General features: G+C 35.0%; 1 protein-coding gene across 1 annotated transcript in view; it reads left to right on the plus strand.

The window, feature by feature from the left end:
* Positions 1–13,308, plus strand: part of LOC107193749 — a 124,560-nt gene extending 111,252 nt beyond the window's left edge. The window contains exons 12-15 of the mRNA XM_015583253.1: positions 1,098–1,349; positions 6,723–6,853; positions 12,554–12,675; positions 13,187–13,308. Of these exons, the coding sequence (XP_015438739.1) occupies positions 1,098–1,349; positions 6,723–6,853; positions 12,554–12,664 (494 nt within the window). The 3' untranslated portion in view covers positions 12,665–12,675; positions 13,187–13,308. The remainder of the gene's footprint in view (positions 1–1,097; positions 1,350–6,722; positions 6,854–12,553; positions 12,676–13,186) is intronic.
* The last annotated feature ends 7,744 nt before the right edge of the window (positions 13,309–21,052 follow it).

The raw sequence follows: 21,052 nt of genomic DNA on the forward strand, positions 1-21,052 counted from the left end.
GTATATTCCTGAGTCTGGACGCGTCAAATCGTAGAATCCAACTTACGCCTTCCACAATTGATAAATTAACAAAAATCGGATTTCTACGATAGTGTGACAGTGGTGTACAGGGTGGTCTGGTCAGCTTTTGACGAGAAAACAACTAAATTGTGTGATATTTGACAAAATGTGACTTGAGCAGCCATCTTGTGTGCTTCATCGGTATCTGTCACAATCGCACAATTTCTAAAATTCTAATTCTTTGAACGTATGGTGTTTATTGGCATTTCTAAGGACCAGACCACCCTGTAGTGAAGTCTACCCGTGAGTACTATACCCGTGAAAACTTCATTTGTGCCATTATCGAGGCAGAAGTTGGATTCTACGAAATCGAATGTCTCTCTCGTGCATCGCGTATACATACACGGTTCCCGTTGATTGTGTGAGTGCACGGACACAGCACACGGGCCACGGAGTCTCCCCCCTTAAGTTATATGCCTCAAAATTTTCATAAAGTGTACCGTTAAGTCATTGTTAGAAGTAATCAAGTTAGCTGAAACACCCTGTATAAAAACAAAGAAACACATGTACTTGTATATAGCATTTAAAGATTAATGTTAAGAAATAGTAGGACTATTTGAGCTTAAACAACGCGACTACGTAAATAGGAAATAACGATAAAATCATACTAAGCAAAGAGTCGTAATTTTGCTACTCAACCTATGTCTACTGTAAAAAATGAATTGTTAAAGTATAAGAATATTATAAGGATTACTTTAATTTCTGAGGTGACAGTTATAGGGACACTGGGATTGCTCGCAGATTTTACTTAATTATCAACTAATTCTTCATATCTAATATATAAAACTATTTTTTTTTTTAATGACGGAGATATTAAGTAATATTATCTTCGAAACTGAGACCACTGTTACGTTAACCAACACGTAAAATTATTAAATGAAGTTACAATCGTAAAGTGGTAGTATTTGTGACATTTACCTTATTTCATAAAAATTTTTATCCTGCCTTTCAGCATAGACTTCAAGTCTGGGTCTCGAGTTACCCACGTTCGTTATCCAAGGGTTAATACACATAAGAGGTCTGTATATTTGTTTTAGGGTACAGTAAGCCCCGCTTAGAGTGTCCCAAGGATGTGATCGCGGAGCTGCCGCCCGGTCGAGACGAGGCGTTCGTGACGTTCGATCAGCCGTCGACGGATCTTGATTGGTTCCGGTACGTTCGATCGAAGCCGTCCTGGGGAACACGATTGGAGGCCAATCTGGCGCCCGGTGTGCACGAGATCACGTTCTTCGCCCGACACCCGGTATCCAAGAAGCAGGCCAGCTGCGTGTTGCGCATCATCGTCAAAGGTGATTAATTAACGCGCATTCATGAAATCAATGCGTGACACGTAAACACTCCCTTCGATCATAATCGGTATTGATCATCAAACAGAGCTATTAATCAACGGGCGATCGTGCCGGCAAGTTTGCGGTATCGAAGGCCAAGATCAGAAACAATTAATCTTCTCGAGTTAGGAGACTGCTCAGAGGAACGCTACGTGGAAATATCGCTTGCCTTCTGCCGAATAGACTTTTGAGGGATAAGGGATAAGATCGTTGTAGACATAGAATGAAACTTTTTTTTTTCTATTTCTCGACTGAACGTCTGTTTATAAAGTAGCAGGAACTCGAGCAATAAACTCATTCTTGCAGTCACTTCATTGACAGTTTTCAGGCTGGAACTCATTTTCGGCTGAAGTTGAAACCAGGTGGGGTTATTTTTTATCAACTTTCAACTAATTACTTCTATTAACTTCTCTTTTCTTAGCAACAATGTAATCTAAGGATTAGTTACCGAGATATTAACGAAAAACCCCGACCAATTAGAGCGCGAGTTTACCAGCTGAGTTCCCGCTGTAACGCTGCGTACCAATCGCAGCGCGTAGCCAACGCTACCGCGGGAACTTGACCGGCAAACTCGCGCTCTAATTGGTCGGGGTTTTCGGTTAATATCTCGGTAACTAAGCCTCAGATTACATTGTTGCTAAGGAAAAACTTGTTCCAATTCACCCCCCGAGTGCCCCATTTCCGGGTCGGACAACATTTTTGTTACACCCTGTATACAGATCAGTGGTTTACATCAATTCATGAAGCACAGCCCTTTCACTAAAATATACGAACTGTCGATATCTCTAGACGTCTCGTCAAGTGGCTAGAAAACATGCTATAAATTTTTAACGCTAGTGGTACCATCGAATTATCGATATTTATCGATAACTTTGTCGCTAGCAGTACCTCCAGTTTAACAGGCGACTGGTTTGACTTGGCCGGACTGACGTATCGCGTGTTCGCGACTAAGTACATGTGTTTCTTTGTTTTTATACAGGGTGTTTCATCTAACTTGATTACTTCGAACAATGACTTAACGGTACACTTTATGAAAATTTTGAGGCATATAACTTAAATGACATCAATGGGCACATTTTATTAAGGTACGTGCATCTTTTGTGGGTGGAAACATTTCTGAGATTTCAAGGTTACTTTGATTTTTTTAACGGAAGAACCTATTCTTGTACCGTAGATCGATAGAATATCAAAGTCTGAATAAAAATGTGTTGACCTTCGTATGTCCTAAACCTAATAGTTAACGAGATATTTAGAAAATAATTTTTAATACGTAATAGGTGCTCGAAACTCTGATACCCCTAAGCTTCAATACAGCGATTTAAATACAGTGATTATTTTGTAAATATCTCGTTAACTATTAGATTTCGGACGTATGAAAATCAACACATTTTTACTCAGAATTTGATACTCCATCGATCTATAGTACAAACAAATGGGTGCAAACAAAAAAGAAGAAATGCCTCCACCCACAAAAAATGCACGTACCTTATAAGATGTTCCCTTTGATACCATTTAAGTTCCACGCCTCAAAATTTTCATAAAGTTTTAACGCTAGTGGTACCATCGAATTATCGATAACGTTGTCGCTAGCAGTATCTCCAGTTTAACGGGCGACTGGTTTGACTTGGCCGGACAGACGTATCGCGTGTTCGCGACTAAGAACCTATTACGCGAAAGCACCCCTGCGAACTTCTTCAACTGCATTTTCTTGGCAAGTTAATGTGTCATTACGTCTTTTGCAACGGGGAGGCGTCGCGCTTAAAAAGGCTTCCCCTCCCCCCTAGTGGCCATTAACATCAGCGTCTGAAGGCGCGAAAAGGAGACCCCATTAGAAGAGACTTCAGGCGCAGGACGCGCGACGACGTTGCAGGTCGTATTTCCCCGTATGCCGTCCCGTTGCCAAGAAGGCGACGCCGCGCGGCGAAATACAGTTTGCTCGAGAGCACACGCGGTCTAGCGCAGTCGTCGTATGCAAATTTCGCATTGCGGCTCAAAGAAGTTCCCCCCTTCGTCTCCTGGAATCCCAGCCGACGGTTTAATTAAATGCGTTTCCGGGATAGGGTTCGCCACAATGCTATATAATCCACGGATCGCCGGCCCTCCACCCCCTCCCGCCAATTAGATTGTTCGACGAATTCTACCGAATGCTTGACCAATTCTTGCTGGCGAACACTAACCTCGTTCCATTAAATTCCGAAAGCTTTATACTCGCGTTTTCCGTCGACCATAACTCGTACATCCTCGATTTCATTTGAAATTCTGAGAAGTATTTTTTTTTTTTTTTTTTGGACAAATTGAACGTTTGTAATAGAAGATACGGGTGTGTTAAACGTAAGGAAAATGTCTTGGTTAATCATCAAAGGGGGAGAATGAGAGGATTATCTATATTTAGCATTAGATACACATAAATACTTTGTAATTTTTTCATTCTATTACACTGTAAATAACACTGCGTTTTGAAGTGACAAAAGCGAGTGTAGACATGGATATTGTTGTCCTTATTCCATTAGGAGACGGGAATTCTGTAAAATCAGCTCATTAGAACGGGTTATACGGGACTGACAAGGGAAGTCACCCAGATGTTACATTAGTTTTAAAAAAATAATAATCTTGCTTAAAAAATTATCTTGCTAAGAACATAAATATGTGTCAATCGCCAGAAAAATTCTGTATCGACCAGTAAGATGGTGTCAAAGTCCGTCATAACACAGCTGTGAAAAGGGATATGTATAAATAACTGCCTGTTTATAATTTTTCTGGGTTTTTAAGTTTTTTGGAATACACGTAAATATAATAACTGGGAAATAAATTTGGGGCCCAAGTACATTTTCCGATCTTAAGTGACAAGCAGATAGCGGACTTTAACTTCAATACAGCGATTTCAATACAGTGATTATTTTGTAAATATCTCGTTAACGAGATGTATTAAATATAACGGTCATTAGGTTCAGGATTTACGCAAAATTTGATACTCTATCAATTTATGGTATAAAAAATAGGTTATAACCTTGAAATCTCTGAAATGTCTCCACCCACAAAAAAATCACTTACCTTATAAGATGTGCCCCTTGGTGCCATTTAAGTTCTACGTCTGAAAATTTTGCGTAAAGTGTAAAACTAAAGTGTAAAGTTAAGTCATTATTCGAGGTAATCAAGTTAGTTGAGACACCCTGTATATTCATCATCCTGTACACAGCTGCTCGCAGTTGATTAAACGGTCCGTTACGTCGAATCGACAGTTCTCTTTGCATGACAATTAAGCGCCGCGCCTGTGCGCTCTAATATCGTGAAACTATTTTCGGGTAAAGGTGTTCTCGGCATTTACTTTGTGCCGTACCAGCAGTCCGGTTTGACGTAAATTGGACGTGAAATATAATTTACATCCGTATTTCACGTTCTGTTCGTCGAGCAGTACCGGAACTCGCTATACGTGTCAGATACAAGATTACAATTTCATTTCGCTGCTTTGTAACGAACAAGTAATTACTTGCGTGGGCGTTCCAGTACACGCTCGGTTTACTTGTAATCCACTGTTTATCGGCCGAGCGCGTGAACTTTCCACGAAAGGTGGCGGATCCGTGCTGCATTTTACAGAAAACGTTCTTTGGATGCCCGATACCCGAATTCGCGATGATTCCCCTCTGCCAGAACTAATTTACTGGAGCTAATTAAACGCGGCGGATGAAGTTTTCACTGACGGCGGGAAGTTCTCATTGGCGGCGAAAGTTTTCGGCGATGTAGTCCGAGCCGTTGCGTTAGTTGTTTCTTTCTGGCGAAAAGTAATAAAAGATCTTCGCCTTTGCTAAGTCTGCTTGAGATAAAACTTCGATAAATATTAAAATGAGGGAGCCACCTCCAATTTCGACGATTTTTTAATATGTTTTCTAGATCACCCTGAGTAGTATTGTGAATGTTTTAGTTGGGGATCGCCGTTTATAATAAAGTTAATATCAACAAAACTTTAGTAGCGTACTTTCGTAGTATTGATAAGTAAAATGACCCATGATCTTGACCTTGACATAAGTTTTTAAGGTCACCCTCCCGTGTGACTTTCAGAATGTTTTAGTTATTAAATGTATGTTTATTAAGCAGTTATTAAGAGAACAATGATAACTATTTCTTGAACTGTCTTCCACTAACTTGCCTTTTCTTCTTGATCGATCTCTAATCAACTCTGAATGACTTTTTCTCTTGAACTGTCTCCGACCAACTTTGAATGACTTTTTTTCTTGAATTATCCCTAACCAACTCTGAATGACTTTTTTTCTTGAACTGTGTCCAACCAACTCTAAAACATTATACTGATCGAAAAATGTAATTGTAATTGTGAATTGTAAGTGTAATTATCTTGTAAAATACATTGTAATTGTGAATTGCAATTGTATTTACGTAGAAATTACATTGTAATTGTAATTGTCTTGCAATTATACGAAATTGCAATTATTTTAATTGCAGCTTTTAACTACGCGCAATTACAATTACTTTAAATTGTCGTTTTTAATTACATGTAATTACAATTACCTTGTAATTATACTATTTGATTATATTGTAATTGAAATGACTTTTTAATTAAAATTACAATGTAATTGCAATAAAAGTAATTGATTACACCCAACTCTGCCGTACAGCAGCGTCAGTAATGCCCCAATTGCGTACAGTTAGGCTAAGCATTTCCTTTACACCACGCTGCAAGGAATCATTCAAATTTTATGTTAATCAAAATTCGACACAGAAGCAGAGTGTCAACAAATTTTGAACAGATGAAAACAGTACTCAAAGCTTGGGGTGGAAAATATACTTCGTCAAATATTTCACAAACTATTAATAAAAACTATTAATATATCTTTTTAAGTTCTTTTTATAAAATGTTCATTCATTTTGTCGTCATAAAAAATTTCAAACATCACAGAAAAATTGAATGTATCGTACTGAAATATGAATATTTATTCAAACATAGTACGTTATCTAATATGGTACTTATCATTAGACTGCTGCTGTTTATGCACTTGAATAAAAGCTCTAGTAGAATAAAATCTTTAATAAAAGTTGAACACCATTTTTATTATCTCCTTAGTCTAATAAAACAATTGATTATGGTAATAAGTTTTCAGTTAATTAATATTTTCCCAAATTAACGCATAAAATACAAAAAAAATAAATACAATTGAATGTATAATATTGTCGTTTCTAGTACCTATTACACTACGAAAGTTTCTTTGATCTTCCAAACGTCGCATGTATAAAACACCATCTTCATTTCTGAGTACCTTTGAAGCTTTACCAGTTCAATACATTTGAGTGCATAGTCTTTTGATTGGGTTTATTTGATTTCAGGTGGCGAGGCGCCGAAAGTTAAGGACTGTCCGAATGACATAGAGGTCACGGGGAAAAATGGGTCAGCGATCACGTGGACCGAGCCAATATTCACGGATAATGTGAAGGTGACCCGGATTAGAAGCAACGAGGTCAGCATTAGAAAGTTATAAAATACTTAATCCCTTATCGAAGTTTGAGTCCATGTCGCAATTACTGAATGTGTAACGTTGTGGATTTGGTAGAATAGAAGGAACATTGCATATTTTATTATTTTAACAGTGTGTTGACCATAATTATGCAAGTAACACACGTGCACTGTTCAAGTCAATTTAACCGAAAGCCAATATTTGATTCGTCATTAAATATTTTATTATAGAAACTTGTAGATTAGCGTAACACCAATACATACCTACATTATAACATAGGAGAACAATCAATCTGTTGCTAGGGATTTAAGAGTTGATTTCGAGTAATTTAATGCTCCTGATCCTGAACATGCTATTATTTTTTCTTGATTGGTATCAGTTTTTAAGACATGCAGATGTCTTAAATATTTATGCAAAATAAGGGAAAAAATGAAACATAGCAATTCGAATGATTTTGAGTTAATTTCATTTACGAAATGCTATAAGAAGAGATAGGATAACCACATAGAATATGGCAATAGGCTATAATTCGCGATACTTCAAGATTCATTGAGTCACCGAGGCGGTCTTTGGAAATTGCTGATAAAGTGCTAGACGTTTCCGTTCCGCCAGACCGCCAGACGGTGTCTTGAGGAAGGTCGACTAAGCGCGTGGCTTCCACGTGTTGCTGAATTGACGGTTTTCGTTCGTTCTTCCGCGAGTGAAGGTGATCAGGAAAAATGTGCAACGGAAAGAGGTTCTGAACCTATCGAATGTAACAATAGAATAAAATTGTTTCACTTGTGACTTTGTTTTCGAAAATTCGATTTGAAAAATAATCTGAAACGCATCTATTCATCACAGTGTAGTAGATAAGTAGAAACGGAATGCAATGAACAGACGCGGTAGTCTCAAATGACAAAATTTTTATTCTATATTTTCGGAACATATTCAGTTACATGACACCCTGTATACATACACATATGTACAAATATTGTCAAAAACAACATTCCTTTTCAGTACTCTTCAATTATCGAAATACTTGGTGTTTCATAAAATAGTGCATGTTAATTATTGAATTTGTAATGCTGTATATTGATCACGGTAGAAATCACTTTGCATATTTTACATTACCATGCATAGAAGTATTATTAACGTCGCTAAAAACTAAATACCTACCTTTTAATATTTTTCCATTACAATGATATTAAGTGTTTCATAAAATGGCTTGGTGAACATGAAACTGCGGATCATAGATGTGCATTTCTCTCGTTTATGGCACGGATGTATTAAACATTTTTAAGAGGAATATTCAATGGTGACAAGAGGTAATAGTTTTTAATTTTATATCAGAAATAAAAACAGAATTAAAACTAAATGCAAGCAACCTTAATGGAACGGAAGCGTCTTACACCACTGTGAGTCCTTGTTTTCCTGAAAAGACATACAATTCATAGTGATAACTATGTAACTGAATATACTAACAATAAGTTTTGTTTCATACGCCGTATTCACCAAATCATTATGTAATAGATTTTCATTTAATATGGAGTTCGAGTAACCTATTCGGAGGTTAATAGTTTAAAAATCATTTTGTTTTAAGAACTACCTACCTCATATAAGTTTATCTTATCAAAATGCACTAGTATTATTCTAAATACATAAAATATTTAATTAGTCCTTAAAACATACATACAAGCTACTGATACTTAAAAGTTAATGGCCTAATCTGTTTTCGTTTCAATTTCCTCATTCATAACTAAATTTTCCCATGTACCACATTTATAATCCATTACGAAGTGCAATACTTAGTCTAGTATTAGTAATAATAGTCATTTCATTTCAACGTATGTAGCTACCTATAAACAATGATTTATTGTATTATTTAGTAGAGTCTCGAAATGAATGACGCCGTGTTGAAACATTTATATATACATATATTGATTGCACATGAAATGATCAATTTAACGATAGGTATATTTGTCGCTATTGTTATGAATGAAAATGATCAACATAGCTCTTTTCTGTATTGTAAAATCACAGAATTTACTCTACTCCATTCAAAGTACTATCTGGAATAATAATAACATTAACTATGTTAAAGTTAATCAAAGTAGAGAATCAATCTTAGTTAAATTCGGCAATTTCCTGAAGGATAGCTAAAAGATGGACATTTAAGCCAAATTCATAAATAAATTTGATAAAGATGCATGTAAAGTTCTGCTGAAAATATTATTTAAAGATGACAACATTCAGCGAAAAGTTGAGCGTTAAAAGTATCTTTGAAGAGATACAATAATTATCTAGTGAATAAAATAGGAATGTAACATTTGTACTTAAATGAAAACTGTGTGTAGAGTCTATCTAATCATACTGTGTCTAATAAAATTCGTATCAAGTTCAATATAATACACTGCATGGCATAACTATAAAACCACCACTAAAATTTGCAATTTTTGTATATTGTGGCAAAAATAAAAACGAACCAAGTATGCCATGTCTGAAATCGTGTTAAAAAAATAATGTTTCTCCAGGAAAGGATAGAATATTCCCTAGACAAAAAGTGGTTCGTTTTTATTTTAACCACGATACGTAGGAATTGAAAATTTTAAGGTGGTTTTATAGTTATGCCATGCAGTGTATTAACTGTGCCTTTATCAAAGAATTTAAAGTAGACAGAAATGTTTCAAATTTTGTTTTTTTATACTTTTGTAGATGATACGTACATAATTATTCGCTCGGTACCTACTATTTGCACATATACGTACGCATACGTAATGTATTAATGGAATGCTAGCTATTAATTACTGATTTTCTATATCTGTTTGCGATTAATTTTCTGTCTGCACAAAGCATAACGTTCTTTAATGGAAAACATAAATTTCGACCAGTATGAAGACTGCATTGTGTTTATCAATTTCGCATCCATTTAGCATAATGTGTACAGCTTGTACAATGTACGAAACATTAACGAGTATATAAATATTGGTGTAATATTTCGATATCTGTAGTAACTGGGAACAATTTGAATCAGTTCTCACTTTTTCCGTCAACGTATAATAAATTCATACATAAACTTGTATATACCATGAATCATAAATTATAATTTACTTCACAGAATTTTGAACAACAATTTTTACTGTAAATCACATTTAAACTGTCATGTTTACCAGTTCTTGGATAAATATTCAGAACTAGACAATTTTATAATATAGAAACAAGGGTTTGTAACATAACAAAATTCACCCTTTCGGGTTTAGCGGGGCGTAATATGTCCCATTTGAATTCTCGAACTGTGTGAGATGTATCAAATCGCAGTTTCCACGTAAAACGTTAGTGGAGATGTTTTTTGTGTGAGTTTCTGTTTTATCTTAGCATTACTGTGTCTTTTTACGTCCATTTCTGTTTTTTTTTTGTGCGAGATAGTCCAGGTAAAAGGGTGCATGTATGAATTCGTTCTTATTTGAATGACACTTTCATGTTATTTTACGTCTCTACTGCTAAAGATTATTTCTGTATCATGTCCCACCTATGCTTCAAAAGATTTCATAAGAAGTGATTCTTACCACGCGTAAAAAACAATTTATAAAAGTAAAGTACTGTGAATAAAAATAACCGTTGTAAACATTTGTTTCCTTGAAAACCTATTTCTCTATTCACGACACTCAGGGTCCAGTGAAACAAATACATGCCGTATAAGATTATTAAAAAAATTCGGAAGCTCGAGAGAGAGAAGAAAAATCATCTCAATTCACATCCATTACAGACGTTTAAGAAAACGAATCTGGTTACGGAAGGGTTCAAACCTTCGAAAATGAGAAAAGTTAATTGTTGTCTGGAACTGAAATTAATTGAAATGACTACTGTTTAAAACGTAAACAGAAAACGTTTTACTAATTAATTGCTGTTTCCTTAATCACTGTAACAAACTCAAAATCTTAATTACTTATCGTATATATAATTATAATCTCCATACTTTTCAAAGCATGAACTTACAATTAGAATAGAAGCGAAAATCATAAAATAAGGGGGACTGTTAACATTTTCTCTGTTGATAAATATTGTCAAGTGAAATTAGTACCAGAAAGTGTTTGCGTTGCGAAACAAAATCTTTTTAAAACACTAACAAAACACTTGTAAAAAGACCAAAACTTCGTAAACTAAAAGTGAATGACATCGATAGCCTCTATCGATAATAATTCAGTGATTGTAACATTGTGCCTCGAGTACAGGATGAAATCATATTACAGCATGTCCTAGAATTGAGGCATCGTATTTTCAATGTTAACCGGATCCGTGTGTTAGTCTGAATTGCTCGCGGAAACTGCGGAAAGTTTGCCGAGAATTTAAACTACGCAAAGTTTACACGGGTAACAATCTATGTTTCCATGCAAATATCCTGTAACAATTTTGTTTACCAACTACTTCGCGATGGTAAGCCAGGTTTCGCAGCACGTAACACCGTACACAGAATATGAAACCGTCTCATAAATAGTGGACACCTTTTATCTTCCCGGTAAACTCTGAATCTGAAGCGCATTCTGCCCGGCGTTTCAATGGCATCAAACTTTAACTGAAACCGAAATTAGGATGGTTCAGTTTCTGGTGAGGTATGAAGAACATACCACGAAATTGTTTACTTTATATGAGGTCTATGCAAAAATTTCCCAACGCTTGTAAATAAATAGTTCTAAAAGGTACTGCATATGTGTATGTATTTAAATGGATAAATATTTACAATAAGGGAGTCACTTCTGATTTCGATGATTTTTCGATATATTGTCAAGGTTCGTGAGTAGTGTTGTGAAAATTTTAGTTGGGTGTTGTCGTTAGTAAAAAAGTTATTATCAAAAAAAGTTTAGGTAGATTAACTTACAGTGAATCATCTTTTCTCGAGTTCCTTCGAAATCTTAAGAAATATGTACAACATAGATTTCAGCGAGAAACGTAAACAGAAGCAATTCATACTAAATACGAATTTCCTCTTTTCAAGTAGAATCAGTCTTGGGTACACCACTTCAATTAGCAGCTCGTCTATTGTTTTGTAGGAGTTATAAAGAAAGTTACGTTTATTTCTTGAACTGTCCCTAACCAACTCCGATCAGTATAATGCGTCAGAGCTGGTTAGACACAGTTCAAGGAAAAAAAGTCATTCAGAGTTGGTTAGAAACGGTTCAACAACAAAAATTATTCAGAGTTGGTTTGGGTCAGTTCAAGAAATAGGTATCATTGCTCTCTTAAGGGATTATGCCTACCTATAAATTTGGAAAAAATCGATTTTTGGCTTTTAATATTTTTTACAGTACACCATTTTAGAAATATTGTTTGAAAGTTTGAAGTTGATCTGACCAAAATTGGCGGAGTTACGTCCGTTTAAAGTATGCGGCCTTGGAAGTTTCGGAGCAGATATAAAGTGGTAGAGTCCCTTTCTAGGGGTGCGTGAGTCCACGAAAATCTTTCCTAGTGGCTCCCTGTGATGAAATAGATTCGGGTTCGTTCACGACAACCTATCCCAGTGGTTCCCCGTGATGAAATAGGCACAGGTTCGTCCACGTAACAAACTCTAAAAAACCAAACTCGCCATTTTCTGAACTCTCGCAGCCGCTTAGCCCTGACTCGTAACAACTGTAATTCCAAAACACTGTGTGTCGATGTACGCGACTATGCATAGACACCTGCCTCAATATTCCTACTACGAGCACATTTTTTGCTTGAACGTTTCAGAGTCCAGGACGACGTTTCGATGTCGGAGGGCACAGGATAGAGTACGAAGCTAGCGATGAGGCTGGCTGGTCGAGCAAGTGCGTGTTCACCGTGGTCCTCCGTCAGGAGTGAATCGTGGAAAGGTATGTGAAGTAGAGATGGCGTGCAAAAATCACTAACGGTGATTTATCACAGTGATCACGGTCGTGATTTAACTTCATTTACGACCGTGATTGCGATTTTATTATCTTGAGTGAATTTGCTCACTGCGATCGTAAGTCTTTGATCTTTAAACAGAAAAACGTATTTAATGATTTTACGATGAATTACATTACTATTTGTGTTTGTAAAAATCAGTAGAAAAAACAAGAAATTTTAAAAGAATGATTTGCTAGATAACATGTGGATTATAATTTATAATCATTAATTTATTCATTATTCTTCATTGTTTCTAATTATTCCTTTACTTCATACGATATAACTCGAATTTTTGTTTTGATGTTAATATAAAATATACAGATTATGTGTCGCGTGTAAAGAACTGTTAGGTTTCTCCACCAATCAGAAACGATCACGAGAAATCACGAATCACGAACGTGATCGAATCACGAGTGATTCAGAAGTAGCAGTTCACGCCATCTCTAATGTGAACAGGTGAGCGTGCGTGCAGACGGGGGCAACGAGGGAAGGCTGAAGAAAGAAGCGCCGAAGAAAAGGAAATCCAGGTAAACCGCGAGTGGGAGGGGTGGGGAGCGGGAGAGGGAAAATGTAGCGAGGTGGAAGAATAACGATGAGGTAATGTAAATGGAAATTGTACTCTGAAGTCGTGCACGTGGCCATCCTTCAGCGTGTGTAATGGATTCTGTTTTATCCGGAGAGTTAAAGGCGCACGGGACACTAATATCTTACCGTGTTACAAATGCGTGCGTAATTTTATAGATACAAGTATCACGTTTTGGTGACAGGTAAAACATTTGAAAATCGTTAACTCCAAAAGCAGCAAAATCTAACGAGCACGTTTCAATTTGATTTTATCGTTTAACCTTTTCGTTGCAGTCGGCGTCTATAGGCGCTTAGAAAAAGATCACTTATCGGGTACTATTGTGGTGATTTGTTGATTGCTGATTTTATGCATTCATAGCCTATAGGGCGCTGTGAAATAGAAGAAGAAACAAAACTTTTATCGTGTGTAACGAAGGTCCCAATTTATTCTTAACCTAAGAAGATACTTTAGAGAAGAAAGGAATTCCTACATTTGCTCTTGCATTTATGAATTACTTTATGAAATTTCATTTTGCATTCAAATCCGCAGTCTAGTGATGTGTTATGCTACAAAGTGCTTATTATTTGCTAGATGGTATTATTCCGTTTTAAATTTTAGTGAATCGTTATCGATGACGAAATGTTTTATCGGCCATAGTGTTGTTGATCGTATAAGTGTCTACCACAGCGACAGGGTTAAGCGTATGAGAATAAACCCGTTTTGATTAAATTTCAATTTTTCTATAATGGTTAAGGAATTGAATGATGACGTATTTATAGTTTGGTAAGTTTACAAATTTACTAATTGTAGTCAAACACGTTTTTAAAGAGACTACCGATTTGCTTCACGTATAGTATAATAAAATTCGTGAAACATATTGTTACATATTTTTTAGGGTAATGGTAGCAAAGGAGGTTGTAACTAAAATTCGTAGTGATTTTAAAGGATCACTCACGCAAGGTAATTCTTGTATCAAAGCCCCCTGTTATTCCTCAAGAATGTAATGAAAATTTGTTTGTTCTGTTGTACGTACTACACTGTAAATATTAATCCTAGAATTTCACCTGATTAATAGTCATCTTTTTCAGTGGATGTAATATTAAAAATAAAATGATAATAGTAATAAAAGGTTGAGAGAATATTACTGAAGTGTGAGGTTAGTGATTTGGCAATTTTCCCAGTGGCGTTCAGAGTTTGAATGTTTAATGCACGTGAAATCGTTTAAGCTAGAAGACTGAATCACTGAAAAATAGTTATTAACCTTCACCAGAATGTACTTTAAACCTTACAAACCTTACAGATATTAACGAAAAACCGCGACCAATCAGAGCGCAAGTTTGCCAGCCGAGTTCCCGCGATAGCGTTGGTTACAAATCGCAGCGCGTAGCCACCGTTAGGGCGGGAACTCGGCTGGCAAACTCGCGCTCTGATTGGTCGGGGTTTTTCGTTAATATCTCAGTAACGAAGCCTCAGATTAAATTGTTGCTAACGAAAAACTTGTTCCAATTCACCCCCCGAGTGCCCCATTTCCGGGTCGGACAACATATTTGTTACACCCTGTATACACTTACAAGGACTAAACATTAAAATTACTTTAAAACATCAAATCCAAAGTGGATCCACTATCCCACCACCAAGTACTGACACCGAATAAACATTGATTGGGTGAATTTTCATGAAAATCTCAAGCCCCTCCGAATTCTAATTTGTCGAATCGAATCGGTTCGATTATTATTGGAAGGACGTTTAATTTGCATGCATTATGTCTCGCTGATTTTTTTCCGTTCGTTTCTTTTGACGGGGGCCAATGAACGCGCCCCGCCCCTCACGTCGCTCTGGGAATGGACTCAATTCGCAATCGACGCGCTGGCCCTGGCGACACGATCGATCGATTGATACTCCGCGATTTTTGGCGGCGATGTTCGACGGTTGAACGAAACCAGTTCGCGATTAATTACGAAACTGGTACGGTTCGTTGGGTGTCGGTTCGCGCGGTCGTTCCAGTTGACAACTGGAAACAACAATAGTTTTAATCTTGTCCGCGATCGTGTAAAGGGGCGGATCCGGGCAGTCTGGATCGAAACCTGGACGGATTTATGGAATTTACAAACACCCGCCGGAACATCAAAGCGCGGCTCGGTGTGTAACCTAATACACCTGTTTTCCGTTCCAGTGAAACAAGCTGCAATTAACGCACCTGCGAGTCTTTCACTCCACCTCGCGATTTATGTTTTGGACTAAAGGGTCGTGCTCAGTCAGAAATTTTCAAAAAATCGATTTTTCACTTTCTACATTTTCTTTAAGTACAACATCTCGGGAATAGTCTGTGCAAGTTTCAAGGTAATCCGATTAAAAATGACAGAGTTACAGGCGTTAAAAAATGAACGTTTTATATAAGTGTAAGCTTGACTTGAAACTTTAAACGCGTTTTTCTCGAAACTACATTTTTCAAACCGGTAATCAATATTTCTCGAAAAATACTGTGTCGATTTACATGAAACCTTTTGCACCTTATTTCAAATCAGAAAAACTTGTCCTCGAATGAAGGATTCTTTTGTTTGTTGCATAATTTTTTTTTAATTGACCAAAAACTAGTGATTTTTAGGTGAAAATTGCACTTTTTCAGGAAAATGTCCGCCATTGTGTTCCTAATCAGTATTTCGAAAAAGCCCACGTTCAAGGACAAGATTGGTTCTTCCATTACATAAATCTTACTGAATTTTTAATTTCAAATGAACCGTTACGAAGTTACAGTGATCACGGCAGACCACTTTTTGTGAACATACATTCGGGAGATCGCTCACCATTTATTTAGTAATAAATATTTTTAAATAAAAAAATTACCTTATAATCTAGAAACTGCAATCTTTGAAACACAAATACATTTTTTTGAAAAAGGTCTTATAGTTTTCGAGAAAAAAATTCCCGAAGAACATTCTTTTTTCGGTCTCCTGACTGAGCATGACCCCTTAACGGATGTAACCCTCGAGCTTTGCCGATTACGTTCGCTCTTTCGAACTTTTGATCACGGAGAAAGTCTTCTTTTTTTCTTTTTTTTCTTCATGGTACCTCTCTTAAATTCAAGCTCTTAGTAAATGGTCTCGAATCGGCGGTTCTTGCTTTTCGAGGCGTGTTGATTGTAAAGTCATCACAGAAAACGAAGGAAGTGCTGTAAATGTGTTAATTGGAAATTATTGTATCCTTTTGCGAGTGAATTTTGTACTAAGATTAATTATGCTAACTTATGTTAGGTATTAGGTAACATAATTTATTGTGGTATAACATTAACTCGGAAAAGAATGGAATTATTGCCGATGAACTTGAAGTAAATTGAACTTGCATTATTATATACTGCCGATTTTTATGCAAAATGACACTTTTCCAAAGTAATTCATAAGGAATGGAACAAATACAGGAATTTTCTTGTTCTGTTAAGTATCTTATTCAGTTCAAAATAAAATAGAAAACTCGTTGCATCTGACGAAAAAAATATTAGACTGTAGCGACGTCAATTTTCTGAATCGTTACTTATGTGCCTCGTGTCTCATGAAGGATTCCTTATTTATGAATATTTATATCAATGTTGAATTCGGTAGATGCTGCATAAAGGAGTGATAACCTGAATAAATTCATTTATTTTAGTTTACTTCCCAGATAACACATCACGCCTTGACGACGCCTATTTTAAGTCTATGGCGCTTTTAAGCCGTCTTCAAGGCGTCATTATGCTATCTGGGTTAATCCTGTCAAAATTGTAGCGGATATATTCATTTATTAATTGCGGTTTATAGCTTTATTGTTCATTTCTCTACTAGGTATGTATGATTTTATCAACTCCCTTATTCACTTACACACTTGCTGACAAAAGTTACGAAACTAAACACCTTTTATAACTATTATCTTTGTTGCAGTCAATTCTACATAATTAATGTACCTACGTATGGTATTTTCATACTAAGAAAAAGTTATATATGTATATCTTACACTTTACTCAAATAATTTTGTACAGAAATGAAAAGAAAAAATGTACTAGACGATTCCTGATTAATTACTTTATTTTCTCATTTTTGTCAACAGAGATAATTGTTATAAAATTTTGACAGCACTCCTCGATTAAGTTTCTTTAAATGTCAGTAATGTTTAAAATATGTGCTTCGTAGAGCTCTTGAAGGTAAGAGGGTTATCGTCACAAGTTATTTGTTCTTTTTTATGTAATTACGACGGTGTACACATATATTGTTTGTTTTCTTTTTAATCATAACATGTAAGTATTTATATTTTGTTTTCTTTATACAAAGCTGTTAATACAGTAACGTTTATGTGTTTATAGATTCATACAGTTTTTATTAACAAGTTGCCTTTGATACATGTAACATTGAATTCTTTTATACTAATAGATAGTGTTATAGTTCGTTTCTCAGATAAATAGTGTTAATTACAATATAATGTTGAAGCATATAGTGAAACATAGTCTGGTGTAAATGTACGGAGCAATATTTTACAGACCATCACGTCGAAGTACATATTAATTATTAAGAAAATTTTATTACGTTTGATAATAACAAGATTTTTGTATTAAAAAGTTAAGATCGATCCGATGGCGTTATAACTATTAATTAACAATTCTTTTGACCATTAGAAAACAAATCGCACAAGGCATTTTATTTACGAGCTTGAAATAAAATTACACAGTTGTAATAATAAATTAATATTAAATTTAATATTTTGGTTACGTTGCGTTTGCAATATCATATTACCGATATGTTGAAATTTATATAATTTATTCTCTTAATATAGTTATTTATTCATTACCTAATTAATTGCTTTCGATGTACGTTGTAAAATATGTTGAAATTATTAAACAGAAGAAGTTTATAAAAAAATCTATTTCTACGTTCACTAAAAATCATTTCTCAACGACACATACCCAATTTGTGCATATTATTTTATATTAATAATTGGAGAAAAATAAGCACCGACACAAAATTCAAGACATAGCTATTAATGTAGTAACATTTGCAATAAACGTTTTCAAAGTCAGCACAAAGACTTCAGCAACATAAAATGATGGTCCCTATTTTTTAAATAACTACACAGTCATTGAACAAATAAATAGAAACGCGATAAATTGAGAAATGTAAAAATTGCAGTTAATATTAATATTCCTGTAAGACACAAACATTAATACAGAGGTCAAGGTTTTGGGAGAAATGTGGTTACTTTTTTAGTTGTTCTTCAATGAAGAAGCACTAATAGTAGGTATGCATCCCAGTCGTCAAATACACTTTAGGTCGCCAGTAAATTAACTGTAGATGAAATTGTTACAAATAACTGTTATTTAAAATTTTCCTCAATAGGAGATTTATCCTCAATAGAAATAGCTACCAATAAGTACAAAATTATTTTCAACAAAATATAGCAATGTTTTATTAAGAATGATCATTATTTAACTATTATTCTTAAATGCATTATGGTATTATACCAAATAAAAGGTAGGATGAGAATTTTATATATTGCATATTACCACATTATTTTTACTGAAAAATAAAAACGACAGATTACTTATTGGCAGAACTTAAATTTTCATCGTATCGTTTATTTTATATTAAGATGACTTATTCCCATTGCAATGGTTCCAAATATCTCCAGTTAATTTCTGCACAACCTAATTGTAAGTACGATTCGCAGCGATAGAATCAAAGTCTCCCGAGACCTGTACATCGAAACGATTTTGGAGTGACGTTAATGGGGGTCGTTTCAGTGTCGGAAGGAAATTTTGTGTAAGGAACATAAATGTTCAATCACACGTAACATAAATGAAGTCGATTGCCAGAAGCGATATTAAAACCTGTGAATAAAGGTAGCCTATTCGTAGTGATGTAACAGAACCTGAGATTAGTAAGTTGTGGAAGAATCCATGACACGGATAATTTCATAAACCGGATCGATTTAATAAAAACAAATATGTTCCGATGAGTCAGAAGTTTTTTAGAAAGATTTGTATTCACACTTGACGGATAATATATAATTAATCTTTAAATCGGTACATTTCTTTGCTCGAGTTGCGAATGTGGAATTTAATTCTTCGAAGCCAATGAAACATTCAAATAACTATTCTTATGAGTATTAATATCACTGTTTTAATAATGGTTTAAACTGTTGAGTAGAAAGTCCAATTTCTCCAAAAATTCATTTAATTGATTTAATATACATGTATTTTGTTAGTAGAAGACACGTAGTCCGTTCTTCATTTTACTACATTGAAAAAATTAATGGGCGTACGAAGAATTATGATCGGAATGACCTAAATAAACTATGTTCTCTACGTTTTTTTGTATATCCTCGCGGGTTGTACGGTATGGCTATAATAAAATGTAAAATGTTGAGAGACGTAAGATAAAATACATACTTCCTTCGAGAACGTGAAAGAGAAAAAAGTATCCCGATTTAAGAGTTGAATTGTGAACCGAAGCGAAACTGAATGGAATCTCGATTGAAGATTAATTATCGCGAGAATTATCGGTTAATCATTTAATAACTATAGGGACAATATATGGGAAATGTAATTAGAGGTCATCAAAAGTTTGTGATACCTTCAATTGTACCGATAAGCGTTGTCTGCGTTCGAAGCCGTACGTTTTAAGAAAATATGTTTCATTTTGCGTCTGTCGTAAGTACCGACCATTACGAAGCCTATTAAAGTAATTTATTCGTTGTTTGATTACGGGTAACCAAGAAATCGGTTTGAACAAGATTTATTTCTATGCAGCGAGAATGGTATCTGTATGCAACGAGACTATAATATCGTGTTTCATAGAATTATGTCCTGAATACATAGAAAGCATCCAAAAATATTCGAAAGACGATATACATATTTGTGACATTTTATGCAGAGTGATCTGAAAGAATGGCCCAACTATTACTACTTATTCATTGTGGATTAAAAACTTCAATCTTTACGTAAATTGGAAGTTTATTTAAATTATTATTGAAAGTTTAACAAATTTTATTACAACTATTACTTAATATTTAAAATATTAAAAGTTTTATTACCTAGAAATATTACGTATTGACGTTGTTTATCCCCCACACACACACTTATTCTGATATACATTTGGCAAGTTATCTCGAGGTTCGCTTCTCAAATCAGCGTAGCTACTAAATTGAATTACTTTAAATTAGACTAAATTACTTAATTTTTTACAGCTGTAACCACATGATAAATATTACATAGAAACTGTCAGTCTTCTACACACTGAAGAGTGCTCCAACTTTTTGAACAGCAGTGTAGAACTCATTAAAATGAATAAAATTGCCCTATTCAATACATGTAGATCCTCGAATTAATCTTGCAGAAGATTTTTCAAGTCGAACTTTTGTTTCAGTTTTCTATAAAAGATGTTTCATATTTCTACCTTTCGTTTTTATCAAATTGTTTCACAGACCATCTGTATTCTAAATTGTAAATATAAGTCAAAACAAAGTGTCGATTTCTTCTTTAGAATTAATTTACTCTGAATTATTTGACCCTTTTTTTTAAGTGATTTTATACCCGTGTTTTAGGGAATGTAATCTTATACATATAGATAGTATTTAAACTCTCAGAACATCCATTACACAATTCTGATTTAAATCTCATCAAGTATTCATGGAAGATGCTGGAAATAAGAAGAAAGAGCGTGGTTCCTACGCTGGAACAAGGTTAAAGTGAAATATCACTGTAATTCAATAGTTGTAGAGGCATATGTCACATTTTG

This window comes from Dufourea novaeangliae, unplaced genomic scaffold, assembly GCF_001272555.1.
Source record: "Dufourea novaeangliae isolate 0120121106 unplaced genomic scaffold, ASM127255v1 scaffold24, whole genome shotgun sequence".
In the NCBI taxonomy this organism is placed as follows: Eukaryota; Metazoa; Arthropoda; class Insecta; order Hymenoptera; family Halictidae; genus Dufourea; species Dufourea novaeangliae.